General features: G+C 40.4%; 1 protein-coding gene across 1 annotated transcript in view; it reads left to right on the top strand.

The window, feature by feature from the left end:
- The window catches only part of LOC134531416 (regulator of nonsense transcripts 1), a 55,363-nt gene that overhangs the window by 23,409 nt on the left and 14,647 nt on the right, over positions 1-17,307 (top strand). The window contains exons 8-13 of the mRNA XM_063367120.1: positions 1,017-1,176; positions 3,258-3,541; positions 5,580-5,838; positions 12,314-12,527; positions 15,137-15,363; positions 16,251-16,484. Coding sequence (XP_063223190.1) covers positions 1,017-1,176; positions 3,258-3,541; positions 5,580-5,838; positions 12,314-12,527; positions 15,137-15,363; positions 16,251-16,484 — 1,378 coding nt within the window. The remainder of the gene's footprint in view (positions 1-1,016; positions 1,177-3,257; positions 3,542-5,579; positions 5,839-12,313; positions 12,528-15,136; positions 15,364-16,250; positions 16,485-17,307) is intronic.

The following is a 17,307-nucleotide window of genomic DNA, read 5'->3' as shown; positions in this document are numbered from 1 at the left end:
TTCTACAGATTTTGTCAGTTCTCACACGTGCATTTGAAGATACATATAAGTGAATGGGCAGAAAAACAGTTACGTTCGCGGATGTTTACAAATGGTTGGGCCGATATTTTGCAATTTAAATTACATATGTACTTGTAAATCTTTACATTCAACACCTGTAGCGAACAGCATGGAGATGTGAGATGTCAAACTGAGAAAAACTGCCTTTTTGTCTGGCCCCCATGTCCCTTCCTAGCTATTTATTCAACAAACAGTTCAATCCAGAAATTAAGGAGATGCTTATCAAAGTTCTTTGCTTCGTTTTTGTGTCACAAAGCAGACAACAAAATGATTATGCAAAGCTGTTGTGGAAAAACTAAATTTGCGAGAAAAATAGATGGAATTCCTAATTTTGAATCCTTTATTATCACATAGAATGTGAAAATCTTGTCAGATTTTCGAACCAACCATCAATTGGAAAAAAACAGAAAATCTTGATGTAAAATAATGTCCTCTCTAAACTTTTAAATAACTTAAAGTTTCATGGGTAATTCTGTACAGCTGCAGCTTTTCTGTTATTTCTATTATTTTTGGAGACCTCGTCGTTATCTGTGCCTCTAATGTCCTCTTGAAGGTTGTCCACATTCCGGAAAGTTGGAATTGGTCAGGGAATGTACTTGATAAGTCACGGGGAATTTCCCCAAGGATAGTACCTAATCAGAAGGGGAAATTATCATGCTCTAGTCTGCCATCACCCGACCAAGAACGTGCACTTTTTTTTTCTCTCTCTTTCAAATGTTAGTTTAGTGCGTGCTATAAAATGGCGTGTGTGTGCAAGGTCTGTTTGAACTAGGCCAGCTATGGGACGGTGGAGGCTTAATTTAAAAATATTGCAAACTAGGTTAGTTATTTAAGAATTGTGTAATTTTGGTCGTGGAATGTCAAGGTGATATAATTAGAGAATCGTGTGGACACTGCTGCCTCGGGAAGGGGGAGGGGGACTGCGGGCGGGCGTGAACGGTGAAGGGTGTCTGCAGGATGCAGCTGGCGCTGCGCAAGTTCGCGGTGGACGACGCGTCCGTGTCGGGCTACATCTACCACCGGCTGCTGGGCCACGACGTGGAGGAGGTGCTGTTCCGCTGCCACATGCCCAAGCACTTCTCCGCGCCCAACCTGCCCGACCTCAACCGCTCCCAGGTGCGTCTGGGCCCGGCTGTCTTGCATTAGCCGTCCTAGTTTTCATACAGAAGAACCTTTTTTTTACGCTATTCAAGGGGAATCTTTAAATTAAGAAACATCAGGTGTACTGGGTTGCATAAGCCATCCAAGTTTTTATACAGAAAAACCTTTTTTTTTATGCTATTCAAGGGGAATCTTTAAATTAAGAAAAATCAGGTGTTCTGGCTTGCATTAGCCATCCAAGTTTTCATACAGAAAAACCTTTTTTTACGCTATTCAAGGGAATCTTTAAATTAAGAAACATCAGGTGTACTGGCTTGCATTAACGTCCAAGTTTTCATAAAGAAGAACCTTTTTTTTTGTACGCTTTTCAAGGGGAATCTTTAAATTAAGTAACATCAGGTGTACTGGCTGGTATTAGCCGTCCAAGTTTGCTTACAGTAGAACCTTTTTTTTACGCTATTCAAGGGGGTGTCTGAAAATGTTTTAAAATGCAGGGAAGTATATATAATAAGGGAACTACTTAAAAAATGATTTTTTGCTCAGATAACAGTGATAACTGACAATATGCTGATATACATGTAATTATTATGTGTCTGTAACACATCTAAATGGAATAATTAACATTAAAATCTTATATTTACATTCTCTGTGGAGTATAGGTAAGCATTCATACAGTATACGTACATATGTACTTTCATACTTTAATTAGCAGTTCGTAGTAACATCAGACCTTTACAGGTTAAGAATATACAGTAGAGTCCTGGAAACTCAGCCTAATGTGGACTGAAGTGTGGCCAGGTTATCGGGAATGGGGTTGAAAAGAACAAGTACGAGGTGTTTCCTCAGAAAATACAGTACTGTACTTGTATGTATTGTTTACTTAAAAATACAACACAGAATAAATTGCCCAAATACCCTGAAACAAATGGAAAATTACATTCTTTATGAAGGCATAGAGCCTTTACTACATGAAAATGAAAATTAATGAATACACTGTGTACAGTAATTTATCTGATAAGACAGACCTCAGAAAAATAACTTTTACGAAGGCATAAAGCCTTATATAATGAAAATTAACTAGCAGACTTTGCAAAAACTGGGTACTTTTAAAAAAAAAAAGTGTAATATCCTGTTGTCTTTGCACTGCACTCTGCGTTTTGCTGCTTCACACGAAGACGACGAAAGAACAGTAAGTCAATTACTGACGTACCTTGTTTAAAATACTGAAGGGTTGTTTTGACAGCCTTTAGTCCTTCACTATGTGATATATTAGGAGCTTGTATGGTGGAGTCCTCAACATCGTTGTCATTTCCCGGCATTAATTCATTACACTGTGAACAATAATTTATTTCTGCATTGGACATAAAGTCTTCCTCGGTATCGTTCTGGAAACACTGTTCTACATCATTTTATTGGCTTCTGCACATTGATGAATTCTTTTCAGGAGGTCAAGTAAGTTCACATTTTCTTCATTATCATGTTCAACGAACTCATTTATCTCATGATCAAGGAGTGTTCACCTGGAACGAACTAGTCTTAATGACTAACTCATTTCAGGCATCCGCCACCCATCCCAACATCCAATAGGTAAATTTTTTTAAAGTTCTGGATAAGACCTTGACCATCATCGTTTGCAGAAAGAAGGGAGGATAACAGCTTGTGCCTATATCTTCTCCTGAAGCGAACCAAAACTCCTTGGTCCATTGGCTGGCATAACACTGTGACTTTGGGTGGTAAAAACATTGCTCGTATGTCCCCATTTTTATAACTCTTCAATGTCTGGGTGAGATGAAATGTTCAAAATCAGATAAGCCTTGTCAGATTTTTAGATTCCATTACATTGTGCTTAATGCACGTGGTTTCTTTGATCTTCCTAAAGACAAAGTTTTAATTTGTGCTCACCGTTTGCATTACTCCATTCTAGGTTTGTTACTCTCTCCTCGCTCCTTTTAAAAACTGGGGCTGATGACCTTCTTGGAAGCAAGACTTTATGCTGGTAACAGTTTATAATTCACAATTGTACAACGCTCTCCTGTCGAACCTTCAACTTGGCTGAATGTCTGAAAGTGTGTGTTTGCCGGCGGGGACTGCGGCAGGTGTACGCGGTGAAGCACGCCATCCAGCGCCCGCTGTCCCTGATCCAAGGGCCGCCGGGCACGGGCAAGACGGTCACCTCGGCCTCCATCGTGTACCACCTAGTGCGCCACAGCGGGGGCTCCGTGCTGGTGTGCGCGCCCTCCAACATCGCCGTGGACCAGCTCACGGAGAAGATCCACCGCACGGGGCTGAAGGTGGTGCGGCTGTGCGCCAAGTCGCGCGAGGCCATCGACTCCCCGGTGTCCTTCCTCGCCTTGCACAACCAGATACGCAGTCTCGACTGGTGAGGCGCCTCTCTCTGCGTCGGTCATTCTTCATTCAGCAGGCCCAGTCTTGGTTTTGCCTTTGAATATATATACTGTATAGAAGTCGCCAGCCCAGGTTAAAATTTATAATACGGTTTTGAGGTAGTTGGTTAATTCACCGCCGCGATCGCCACCATCTCTAGGGCATCGACTTGTGGTGGTCCCTAGCGGACAAGTTTCGAACTCTTCAAACACCCCTTCCCCCTCCCGTTGAACGACCTTGAGCTGCAGTGAATGATGGGTGGGGGGTGCGGGGAATGACAGCGGGTGACAGTGCTGCACTCTAACGTGTAAATAACAACTAAGACGATACAGGGCGTTACGGCAGCGCACTGCAGCGGTGAAGTTCCCAAGCTGCTCATCATACGCTCCTGAAAAACGTAGAGTAAATCCTATCCATTCGCGACTTCTATACAGTATATATATTCAAAGGTTTTGCTAACATATGTTTTTTCTGCAACAGTTAAACAAAAAAGTTCTGTTAATTTAAAATTAGACATTACTAAGGGAGATTCAAGTCTCTTCCATTTTGAATGTTTCAATTTTTTTTTTACTCATGGTTGCTACATGACTAGAAAACCGAGAAAACTGGGAAAAGTCAGTGAATTTAAAATTGTCAGGGAAATCACAACATATTTCTGAAATTTCTTCTCGTCCTAACAAAAGTGAATTTGAGCGAACCTATTCTAACTGATGATTATGATATCATACTAATTGTAATATATAAGAGCCAAACCTAACCACTCATTAGTGGTAAACTATTGGGGAACATCTTGAATTATTGGAAATTGTGTCACGGAGTAAAATGCAATTATAACATTTCCAGAAAACCGGCTTTCCTTCAGAATTACCAATAATTAATTTCAATCAGGTGAGCTCTACTGAATAAAAACAAATAGGTGCAGTTGAAGTCCTTTGCTAGTGGTTTCTTCCGAGAAAAGAGGTTTTATCATGTAATTATTAATTTATTTGGATATGCTTATGTTTTAATATGAAATTGGAACATTTGAACGGCACAGACAACCTCTTCTCCTGCAAAAAAAAAATTTGTCATCTTCAAGTGACGCTGCAGTATGTTCGTGTCTGAAAGGTAGGGATATTTGTCAATTCAGATCTAGAAAACATGGAAAAGTCAGGGAATTTTGGAATTAAAAGCTTCTAGCAACCATGATTATTTACATTATGTATTATTTATCTAAATTTTTGGCATGACTTGGTGTAAAATCTGACATCCATACAGGCTAGAATTCGTGACTGAGAGGAAATAATAATTACCTATGGGAAACTACAAAAATCATAATAATAACACTATTATTCCTTGCATTAGGACTTAAAGAAGTCATCATTTTGGTTCTACAGCATGTCAATCAATGAAGTGCAATTTGAGTATTGTTTTCCAATTGTACTTGCTGAAAATTAAAATTTTTATGTATACGGTACTTGCAGTACTAAAATTTGTACACAAACTTAACATTGACTAGAAATGAATTGAGTCTGCAATTTTTTGGGTTAAGCCAAGTTAGTGCTCGTTTCACATGTCAAATATGAATCCAGAAAAAAAAAAGTTTCTTGTCCTTTCGAGTATGCTAAACTCGACTCGGAAGTATTGTCGAGCTTTAGCTACTCGCTTGACTTGGCTCGAGTTTTTGAGTCTCTTTCCATCCCTCCAAAATACCGATGTTTGTCATGTGTATTTGTACTTTGTTGTAAAGAGTGAATTATAAAACTTTCAAGGCTCACGTGAGCATATGTTTAAGGGGATCTACAAAAATATTGTGTGTGCTAAGAAGGGCAGGTTCACATTCATTAGTAAAGGCACAGGGATTCAGTATTGCTGTGTTTTTGGATGGCCCTACTTAGTGATGGTAAGAGCCTGCGGGGTGAGTGACGTGAGTACAATTTGTAACTGAATAAGTACAGGGATTCAGTATTGCTGTGTTTCTGATGGCCCCACTACGTGATGGGCAAGAGCGTGCGGGGCGAGTGACGTGAGTGACGTGAGTGGCGTGTCGGCAGCAACACGGAGCTGCACAAGCTGCAGCAGCTGAAGGACGAGACGGGGGAGCTGTCCTCGGTGGACGAGAAGCGCTACCGCCTGCTGAAGAAGTCCGCGGAGAAGGAGCTGCTGGAGGCGGCGGACGTGATCTGCTGCACCTGCGTGGGCGCCGGGGACCCGCGTCTCCAGCGCCTCAAGTTCCACTCCATCCTCATCGACGAGAGCATGCAGGCCACGGAGCCCGAGTGCATGGTGCCCGTCGTGCTGGGCGCCAAGCAGGTACCGACCATACCTTCCACCCCTCCAACCCGTTTTTTTTTTTTTCCTAACCTAAGTTAAAACTAAGTGTGTAAGGGAGGGGTCTAGGTAGGGAAGACTCTTAAGTGCGTCTCAGGGCAAGCCCTATACGCTCTAAACATGCGGGTTTTTAACCATGCAGAAAAGGTCACGTGCATCATGTGCTAGGAGGGGATTGGCCAGCCATGGCAGACGTTTTCGCCATGACTAACTCCCCTCACTCTTAATTCTAGACTAAAACTAGATAAGTTGGGCCCAGGTAAAACCTCCATAGACAGAGGGAAAACCCTGGGCACATACATGCGGGATGCAAAGGTCATGCATTATTACAAGCAGGTGGATTACAGGAATAGAAGGATGGTCCTGGAAGAAGAGTGGGGCGTGGTAGAAGTTCTACTATGCAAGGGGTGGGGCACTTGGACCTCCAACCCCTTGTCCCCTCCTCTCTCTTCCCCTCCACCCCTCCTCTCTCTACCCCTCCTCCCCTCCACCCCTCCTCCCCTCCTCCCCTCCTCCCCTCTCTACCCTCCACCTCTCCACCACTACTCCCCTCCACCCCTCCACCACTACTCCCCTCCACCCCTCCACCACTACTCCCCTCCACCCCTCCACCACTACTCCCCTCCTCCCCTCAACCCCTCCACCACTACTCCCCTCCTCCCCTCCACCCCTCCTCCCCTCCATGTCACCTCGTCCCCTCCTCCTCTATACCCCTCCTCCCCTCATCAACCTCCTCCCCTCCATGTCGCCTCGTCCCCTCCTCCCCTCCTCTCCAGTCGCCTCGTCCCCTCCTCCCCTATACCCCTCTTCCCCTCCTCTCCACCACTCCTCCCCTCCACATCCCGTTTTTCCAGTTAGTGTCTGTTTTTCAATGATTAAATGCTTGAATTGTAAAGATATTAATTAAAGGAAAGAACTGAAATGTGTGGAAATGTTACCTAATTGAACATGTTAATGTGAAATAACCGAAATAATCTGAAACGATACAAATGGAAATGAAATACATCCACATGTACCAAAATGAATCGGAAACCTAATACAACAAAAAAAATCACTTTATACAATACAAATAAGTTGATTTGTACCCAAATGTAACTAAATAAATAAAATTAAGTATAATTACATGAAAAAGCATAAGAAAAAACTCATTTATAATGAAATGTGTACTTTAATATAATCAAAATTCAATATTAAATGCTTGAATTGTAATGAAATAAATCAAAGCAAATAACTGAAATGTGTGGAATTGTTACCTAACGGTACACATTAATGTGAAATAACCGAAATAATCTGAAACAATACAAATGGAAATGAAATACATCCACATGTACCAAAATGAGTCGGAAACCTAATACAACAAACAAAATCACTTGATACAATACAAGTAAATTGATTTGTACCCAAATGTAATTAAATAAATAAAATGAAGAAAAGTTACATGAAAAAGCATCAAAGGAACACACTTATAGCAAAATAAGTTGACTTTCATAGAATCAAATTTCAATGATTAATGCTTGAATTGTAACGAAATAAATCAAAGTAAAAAACTGAAATGCCCGTCGTGCTGGGCGCCAAGCAGGCTCCTCCCCTCGACATCGTCCTGTTTTTCATTTTAGCGAGGGGTTTCCTAAAGATCGCAGGCTTTCATGGTCATTTGTCTGCATTTTCTTGGCTTCTGGGCGTAGGCCGTGTCAGGTAATTGTCTTGTGACGTTTCGGCAGTCATTGCAGCCGCCATCATCAGGCAGACCAAGTCTGACTGACTGGTGCAGAGGATGCAGGTCCTTTTATACCCTGGTGTCTGGGTGGCTGGGCTGGTCGGCCAATGACAGGCTTGCTGGCTCCTGACCCAACCTAGAACCCTTCCATTGGCTAACCACCTCAGCCAATCAGGAGCAAGCAAGCCTGTCATTGGCCGACCAGTCCAACTAACCATAAAAAAGCCACCCACACACCATTCAGTCAGACTTAGTCTACCTGATGATGGAAGCTGCAATGACTGCCGAAACGTCGCAAGACAAATTACCTGATACGGCCTACGCCCAGAAGCCAAGAAAAAAGAAGGGGTTTCCTGTTTTCTAGCAGCTTGCATTCAACATTTTCACATTTGGTATTCCTGGTAAAATTGTTTTGACTTTTAAGTTCAGTAATCCGGCAAAATCGCTGATCCAGTATGACCATGGTCCCGGATGTGCCATACATAGGGCCATGCAATTTTCGCGATCGCGAAAAAACGACGAAAAACGCGAAATATTCATTAAATCTGATTTTCCCACGAAATTAGCCTTTTTTTGACAATTCACGATAAAACACGCGAAAAACGCAAAAAAAAATATTTATTAACTCCTTTGTTCAACACAACAGAGACAGTGCCAACTTGTACCACCTTACTACGAAAATAATATGCAATACGTTTTATAACTGTAAACACGGCAAGAAATTTCAACAATCCTTAAAACTCTGACGTGAGTAGAGTATTAAACTTGTATTCTCATACATTCATGCGGTAAGGGATGTGGATTGGAATCCAAACGGTATTTTTTTTACCCCGTAGCAACGTTACCAATTTATAATATATTTTTTCTAACCTCAGATAACTTGTCGTATATATAAAGCTGTCGCATACCTGCCAACTTTTACGGATTGTCCGTAAGTTTTACGGATTTTAATACTATTTTACGGTTTTACGGACGTCTTTAATATCTTACGGATTTATTTTTGCGTGGTGGTTTATTACCGTTCACTGTACCGGCCATGTATACCTGCCAACTTTTACTGTACCGACCATGTTACCGACGCACCGACGGAAGGCGGAATGAAAACAAAACAAGAGTTAGCTAGTTATTTGTAAATGGTTTGGACTGGACGGTCTATGGTCGTTTTCCACTTACCGCAACGAAAAAGTGCTTCCTTAAACGGAGGAACGGACCACAATTGTGACGTCAGCCATACCTCTTTGGTCTGTTAATGGCTGACTATTGTTCGTAGTTCCAATGTAGTGCTGCGCAACCGTTTTTTTGTGTGTATTTACGGGGTGGGAACTATGAGTAAGCTAGCCAACAAGAAATATATTCAGACTTACCGTGCTGCGTATAACAACGAATTCCCGTGTATTCTGAAATCTTAAAAAGGAGAAACTTTTGTGTTTTGCACTGTGTGCCGGTGTGATTTTAGTATTGCTCATGGAGGTAGGTCCGACATAACTACACTCGTTAAGTGTCTTAATAATAGGAAAAACGTGCTTTTTGAGAAAGAAAATAAGAAGATTGATAGTTTTTTCACCAGTACTGCACACACAGGGTTGGAAGTAGGCATGGTCGGGCAGAGAAATTTGACTTTGGGCGGGCTCGGGCGGGTAATTGTCCAAAATTTTCGGGCTCGGGCAATCTCGGTCGGGCATCAAAATCAGTTAATGAAATAAATTTTGAACATAAAATAGTCGTACTTAAGTTTGCATTGACAAACCTGAACTGTTTTTATTTATTTACTATACCGCACTGATATGAAAGTTAAACATTAAACTAAAAAATAGAGTGCATATTAACCTTGGAAATAAAGTGCTTATTAAGTAAATTGTGTTTGGGTAGCTGCTTGAAGGTTCATTGTCACTGTTGATTGTTTGACCTACACTTCCACTGGTATCCATTTTGGTAAAATAATGACATGAATTAAATAGAAACAATTCACAACCACTTTCTGTAAATGCCACGCAACTACAATGTGTGTAATTAAAGTCAGCTTATAATCCTTCTCGCACACAGCAAGCAGATCCACCGGCCTTGAACACTACTTTGTGACTATTGAGCAGTGAGCATCCGCCGTGCGTACGCGCGCGCGTGTGTGTGTGTGTGTGTGAGAGAGAGAGGCGGGCGACCAGCTGCATCGTTAGTCAGCCAGCGAGAGTAACGGTAAATGTTGACCTTGACCACTTCCGCTTGCTGCAGGGCTCGCTCTCTTATATCTGTCTCCCCCTCCCACAAACACACTTGCTGACCGGGCACCTTCTTTATCTTATCTCTCACACACACTCACTTCACCGGCTGGTGCCGGGATGGCGGCGGCGTGGCATGTTCCTGCAGCTGCCGCGCGTTCCAAAAAAAAGAAGCTTTGTTTACTTGCGCCGTGCGGTATTGCCGTTATCCAGGGTGCCCGATATTTTCGGGCACTGAAATACCTGCCCGGAATTTCAGGTATACTTGATACTCGAAACACTGCCCGAAATTTCGGGTACCCGACCATCCCTAGTTGGAAGTGACAAAAGCAGAATGTCTTTGTTTCGTTTTTTAATGAACATAATATTGCATTAAACACAGCAGACCACGCTGGGGCATTATTTGAAAGATGTTCCCGGAATCTGAAATAGCAAAGAAATTTGCTTGCGGCCGCACTAAATATTTATCCTTCCTCTGAAGGACAATGAAACAATAGATTCAGCCATGGATGAAGTCAAAGTCTTAAAATTGCATCAAGGATGATAATCAGGAAATGACTGAAATATGTAACAAACATGTGATATAGCAAGATATGTCTTTAAGTAGGTAATATTGTTTAGTGAATACTATTGCTTTTGCTTTGTACTTGATCATTTTGCTTTTATATGCATACTGTGTAAATTGGCACATTCTAGGTTGGGTTTAGTTTCCCAGTACATTTGCAATATTGATTGTAAGAGGTTTTCATTCTAGGCCATCTATATGCCCTTCATGTTATTAGTAAATTAGCAGAAACCAAATGGAATAGAAAAATAGAAAATAATTGCACATAGAGCATGTAAAAAATTGCCGCATTTGATTTACGATACATTTTCCCAATTTAAAAGTTTTCTTGATGACCAAACTAAAAAGTTGGCAGGTATGCTGTCGGAAAAAAATTCAATAGAACCATCCGTCGAAACGATTGTGATAATATATTTTATTAACGAAGTCACGCGCCATCTTCTTTGTTGATACTGCAAATTTGACCAAAGAGTCACAGACTCTTTCTATGCATAGATGTGTCTATCCAGATGTAGAAAGCCGCTCACCCGAACAGTTCCGAAGTTTTCCGATCGCAAGTAAAAAAGAACCATAATTAAAGGATTAAAATATTTTTATTTTACGGTCATTAAGTATTTTAAATAATGCCAACCTAACCTAAGATAACGTTTAACTTTGGAAGATTTCAGGTTGTGCTTGTGGTTTCTATTTGAACTGTAAGTTATCCATCCAATACAGCACAATGTTTTTAAAAGGCAATATCGCCACTATTCCAAAATGGCGCCGTTCTTTAAATGTTCAGTATTCACAATGAATGCAACACATTAGGTCCTGAAATTAAAAAAAAAAAATTCTTGGAAGTAATTAATTGTTGGTTAGTTCAACATGCCAAAAACGTGTAAAGGAATTTAAAAGTGATGGCTTTTTTATTTTTGAAGGAAGTAAAATTTTGATGTGCAAGTATTGCACAAGTATTGTATATAGTGTGGAGTGGCTGCGAAAAGACTTGATTCCTGTAACTGCAGTCTGATACTTCAGGCCAACCATTTCAAGCATACGACATTGTTGTACATTTTAAATAAATTATCAATATAAATATACCTATATATGTATATATTTTTAAAATTTATTGCAAGGTATATGCATTAAGTGGCTTGCATATAAATGCATTATATATTATATGCTAAGTTAATTAGTTTTAATATGCTATTCTAAAGTTAATAAAGTGTATATATGCATATTTGTATAGGAAATTCAATGGAAAAATAGTTTAAAAAAATAATATTATTTGCCGGTAATTATTTTTGCCGATTTTTAACAACGCTTTTCAGTTTTTTTAACGAATTTTTATACCGCTTTTACCTGTTTATAATGACGAAATACCTCATTTTTATTCACCACTTTCAGGTGGCCCTAGCCATACACATCATAAATGTTAGCTTTTCGTCTTACCCTCCTTTCTTACAGTTGCGGGGGGAAATTTGTATTGGCAGTCTTTTAAAACAGTTTTCATCCTTAAGTAACCATTATGCTTGCATGCAAGAATCATTCACCTTTTGTACGCAGTGAGCTCTTGGATTGAAAAAAAAAAAAGGAAAATCATAATACTTGCACAAAATGATGTTATATCAGCTATAATTGCTAACAACTATAATAATAAATGATGTGCATTGTTTAATGTAATGAATAGTTGGGAGATGATGGCGATGAATACGCAACCTACACACATTTTTCGAGCTATAAGGTAAATGCTCGAATTGAGTGCTTGAAAAATAACCTGACTCGAAATATTGAGTACTTGTGCATAACTGCAATCATACCACCTTTTCTTTTATGAAGTAGAATTGAGTTATAATTTCAAATTTTGAACGGTTTGTTGGTGTCGAGTGTCGTGTGCCTTGCCGACTGAACCGAGTGTTTGCGGGAGGTCAGGTGAAGGGTGCGGCGAGGGCGGACGAGTGAGCGAGTGCGTGTGTGTTTCAGCTGATCCTGGTGGGCGACCACTGCCAGCTCGGGCCGGTGGTGATGTGCAAGAAGGCCGCCCGGGCGGGGCTCTCCCAGTCCCTCTTCGAGCGCCTCGTCGTCCTGGGCATCCGCCCCTTCCGCCTCGAGGTCCAGTACCGCATGCACCCGGAGCTGTCTCGCTTCCCCTCCAACTTCTTCTACGAGGGATCCCTGCAGAACGGCGTCTGCGCTGGTACGCACTCCGCCCCCACCTGTCAACATCCAGGACCTTAAATACCTTGTTGTTTGGCATGTGCCAATAAGTTGTTTTTTTTTCAGATCCAATCAAATAATAAATACAAAATTATTTTTGAATAATAATTTTAATTTTGAATAGAAAGAATTAGAATCCCACCAAAAATAATTTTTTATATAATGTAGCAAACACAAAAAGAAACAAAAGTAAATATGTATAGTAGTGGCTTCTGGGAAATTAGACAAATAATTAGATCTCTGTGAATGTCAATATTTGAGTTTGAATATAATATGAATACCGTATATACTCGTGTATAGCGCGCCCTTTTTTCCCCTCAAGTAAAGGAAAAAAATAAGGATGCGCGCTATACACGGAAAAAAAAAGTTTGGGGGGGGGGGGAGGCGGGGAGGAGTGGAAGTCGTTAACTGCCGGGTGACGGGTGACGTTTCTGGCCAGCCCCCACACATACGCACAAGCAACAAGGCGCCTCTTTCACACACAAACACGCACACGCACACGCGCGCGCAAGCTCGCACATCATGGTCTCTTGTTTATTTTTAGACCTCCCCCCTTTACAGAAAGCCAGCTCAGAAGCTAGTAAAAAGAGAGAGAGAGAGAAAGAGAGAATGTTGTCACCAGTTCCCCCCCCCCCCCCCCCCTAGACAACTTCTTCGCTTCCTCCATTCCTCACCGGTGAGTCATCAAGTTCTCCGCGCCAGCTTAGCAACGTAGCGCGGCACGCCTCCCTCCCTTCCTCCCTCCCTCCCGCCTACCACGTACCAGTTGTGACGATATAGCGCTTCATTATCTTCCGTTTAGACAGCAGAGTTTATGTATTTTCCTGACGCATCACCACACATCAATTTAAATAATCAGGTACCACAAAATTTTAGTAAAATTTTTTTATGGGAAAAAAAAAATTTCAATTTTTTTTTCCTTTGGAATTAGTTGCAAAAATCGTGGTGCGCGCTATACACGAGGGCGCGCTATACACGAGTAAATACGGTACTAATACCAAATTACTCTCAAATACGAACATTGTATTTGATTGATGAGAATGATAGATAGAGACCAAAAAAAGTTTTTTTCTTATCATGTAACAAATACATATGGATAGAAAAAATAAATGTTTATTGTAGTGGCATTAGGGAAATTAGACTAATAATACTAAAGTTAAATGTTGGTTAGTTTAAGTCAGGGACAATAATTATATGTAGATTTTTTTTTTGATATTTAAAATTGATAAAAAAATATTTTGTTTTTAAGTATGCAGCTAACCTAACTTAAACTAAACAACCAACATTTCATTTCAGTTACTGTCGTCGAATATCAATATTGATAGCTCGCCGTACGCATGCAACGTGTGCGCTCTTTCTCTTGTCGAGTTAACTAAATTTAATAACCCACACATTTTCGTGGGGTGTACTACGACGATAGTTCAGAAAACAAACCTGGACAACATAGCAAACATATAAACACAACGATGAAAATAAACAAGTAGTATGGACAACACTATGACGAAATGCGTTTTCTTTTTTCTATTTTAAGTTGAACAAAATGTTTTCGTTGCATGACTTATTAAATGATTTGGTGTGCTTTTGTTTACTCTTTTTAAACAAACATACTTTTCATGAATATGTTTATTTTTTAAGAATAACTGAATTTTTTTTCTGCAGAAAATATTAAAACACGTAAGTAACATAAATGCTACTTAAAAACGCCAAGCAACAGTTCTGAAGCAAAAAATATGTTGACGCTTTTGTGTTACGTAAAGAGATTTTTTTGTCTTCAGAAAGCGGTAATTGGCAAAAAGGATCGGCATGCATGAAGCCGATCATGTAAATGACAAAATGACCAAAATTGGCCGATCTTAATAATCAGTAATCGGCATCGGCTCACCCCTATTTGAAACTATGATGTTCACTTCTTTTAATGGTATTTCAATGGAGTGTCCATGTTTTGTTGTGTTGTAGTCCATAATTGTTGACGTTCATTAATTTTTTCCCATTAGTACGTGTAATGAAACAAATACAAATAGTTAATATTTTATTTTCAAGTTTGAAAGTCCCAAACATGCAATGTTTTGAATTGTTTGTGCAATTTTTCAGTTACATTTTAGGGAGATATTAGTGAAAAAACTTGTAATACTTGTTGCATTATCAACACATCGCTTGATGTTTACATTTTTTGCCCATGAACTCCTATTAAAACATCAAAAAATGGATTTATACCACACAAATGACTTAACCTCTACAGCGAATGTTAGGATATGGCAAACTCACGAGGTAACGATATATCAAATATATTCGAAAGCAAATGAATGTCAGTTATTTTGAAGTGTTGTCATTCAACGTTTACAAATTCAAATAATAACCTATTTACATTTGTTTTCAGAAATTGATGTATATTTATATTATTTATTGTGCATGAGAACAATTTTCGTCAAGAACTGTCCTGTAGGATATAATGTTAGTTATTATATTTACTCACAACACATGATATGTTTTTGTTGTTTTAATTTGGGCCGAGCGTAATAACACTGGCAGATTATTCATGTGCGGTATTGTGTGCCGTGTTGAGACGTGGTTGGCGGTGGCTGTCTGCAGAGGAGCGCAAGCTGACCAAGATAGAGTTCCCGTGGCCGCAGCCCGACAAGCCCATGTTCTTCTACGTGACGCAAGGCCAGGAGGAGATAGCGGGCTCCGGGACGTCCTACCTGAACCGCACGGAGGCGGCCAACGTGGAGAAGATCACCACGCGCTTCCTGCGCTGCGGGGTGAAGCCGGAGCAGATCGGCATCATCACGCCCTACGAGGGACAGAGGGCGTACCTGGTAACCGCTTAGCGTATCTATTGGTTGTAAATATTATCTGATCTTAAAAGTTTTATCTAATATCAAATTATTCACCACTTATACCGAACATGCAGTTGGGAGGGTAAATAACACTTTTGTACAGTTCCTACTGCGGCTGAGTCACGTGACACCAAAGTTCTCATAAAGTTCCAGATTTATTGTAGAAATGGTCACGGTAACTATAAAGTTAAGAATTTTTTAAGATATTTTCGTATAACTTTCCGAATTTTGGTGCATATTCTTATTGAAAATTCTTCATTACTGTAAGTTAAATAATGTAAACTGTGATGAGGTGATTAAATAAGTGAGCAGTTTATATATAATATTAGTATATTCACTTTAGGTTCAAAAATATTTGGGGGAGAAATATATAATAATTTTACACAAGGAGACAGTACTAAAATAATGCAGGTATTGGCAATGTTTGCATACTTTACCTTTTTTTTTATAGGAAGACATATTCCCTAATTTTTTTGTTTGTGAAATCCAACGAATACCTTGAACTGGGATGCATTTAACCCTCGCACAGAGTCCTCGGTGTGCAGACCATGTGAATACATTCGCCAGAAGTTTGCTGTTGCTGTTCATGTTTGCTTTTGAGTTCAGACAGAGATGTGTTCAATAGAAAGTTTATACCTTAAAAGCAACCGTGGCGAGGTCCTGAACATACACAACCCCCCCCCCCCCCCCCCCCCCCATCCTCAAAAGTGAAAGCCCCAAAATTTCGAAAAATTGGAGGAAATTGTATTAAATTAAGAACTAAAGTGTCCGGGGCATGGTGGAAAGTTTACCCAAAGACGTCTTCTCCATCAAAATTGTGTGAAGTGGGGTGAAGGAAGCAACCACGGCGATGGTTGGTGACGCAGGTGCAGTACATGCAGTACCAGGGCTCGCTGCACTCCAAGCTGTACCAGGAGATCGAGGTGGCGAGCGTGGATGCCTTCCAGGGCCGCGAGAAGGACCTCATCATCATGTCCTGCGTGCGCTCCAACGACCACCAGGGCATCGGCTTCCTCAGCGACCCGCGCCGGCTCAACGTGGCGCTCACCCGCTCCAAGTACGGCATCATCATCGTCGGCAACCCCAAGGTCCTCTCCAAGGTACTGCCGTTCCCGCCCCCTCGCTGTTTCTCTCGTTTCATTAACAGTGTTCTTCTTTTTATTGTGCATCGTTTTAAAATTTTTGTTGGTATTTTGATGATTATTATTAATTTAGGTTATGTGTAGTAGTGTTTTATTAAATGTTTACTTCATAATTTAAAATTAACATGTGTATTATTTACGTTTTTTTTATATATTTCAACGAATAGTATGGAAGGTAACTGCGTGGTGCGTATTCAGTTCTGCAGTGGCTGTCGTGAGTCGACAGTCTACAGTCGTCATCGGTAGTCGTTGCTCGTGTTGTTCAGTTATGTAGTCGTCGGTTCGTCGTTGGACCGGTGTGACGTCCGGCTGTGGTAACTCGCAATGCAAAATGTAACTCGTAACAAGAAATTTTTTTTTAAAATTATAAACAAAATTTTAATAGTGTTTTCACTTGTATTTGTTGTTATTCCGGGTTGTGTTGCCAGACCAACTCTGGAATGTAACACCGTGGGAAAACAATATGTCTGGGTTGTGTTCAGATTACTGAGCTGGTGCTTCATTCTACCATTTATCTTGGCAAACTGAACCGTCTCTTTCAAGAAAGTAGTTTGATTAAATTGGTTATTCTTTTACTTTTCTTTTGTAGGCCTACACCTACACATTTTTAGACATTGTCAAGTAAAATAAACAAGTGATCCATATATTCTGCCTTCTTTCCCCTCTTATTTTTTTTTGCCACCAGTGATACCTTTCTCCTGCCCTCTTTGATTAATTCCGCCGAAGGACACGCCAGCATCCAATTTTTACAGGAGAGATATGGGAGGGATGAAAGTTTCAG

Source organism: Bacillus rossius, chromosome 1 (genome assembly GCF_032445375.1).
Source record: "Bacillus rossius redtenbacheri isolate Brsri chromosome 1, Brsri_v3, whole genome shotgun sequence".
NCBI classification, from domain to species: domain Eukaryota; kingdom Metazoa; phylum Arthropoda; class Insecta; order Phasmatodea; family Bacillidae; genus Bacillus; species Bacillus rossius.
Note: the sequence above shows the minus strand (reverse complement) of the source record. Positions and strands in the feature narration are given on the sequence as shown.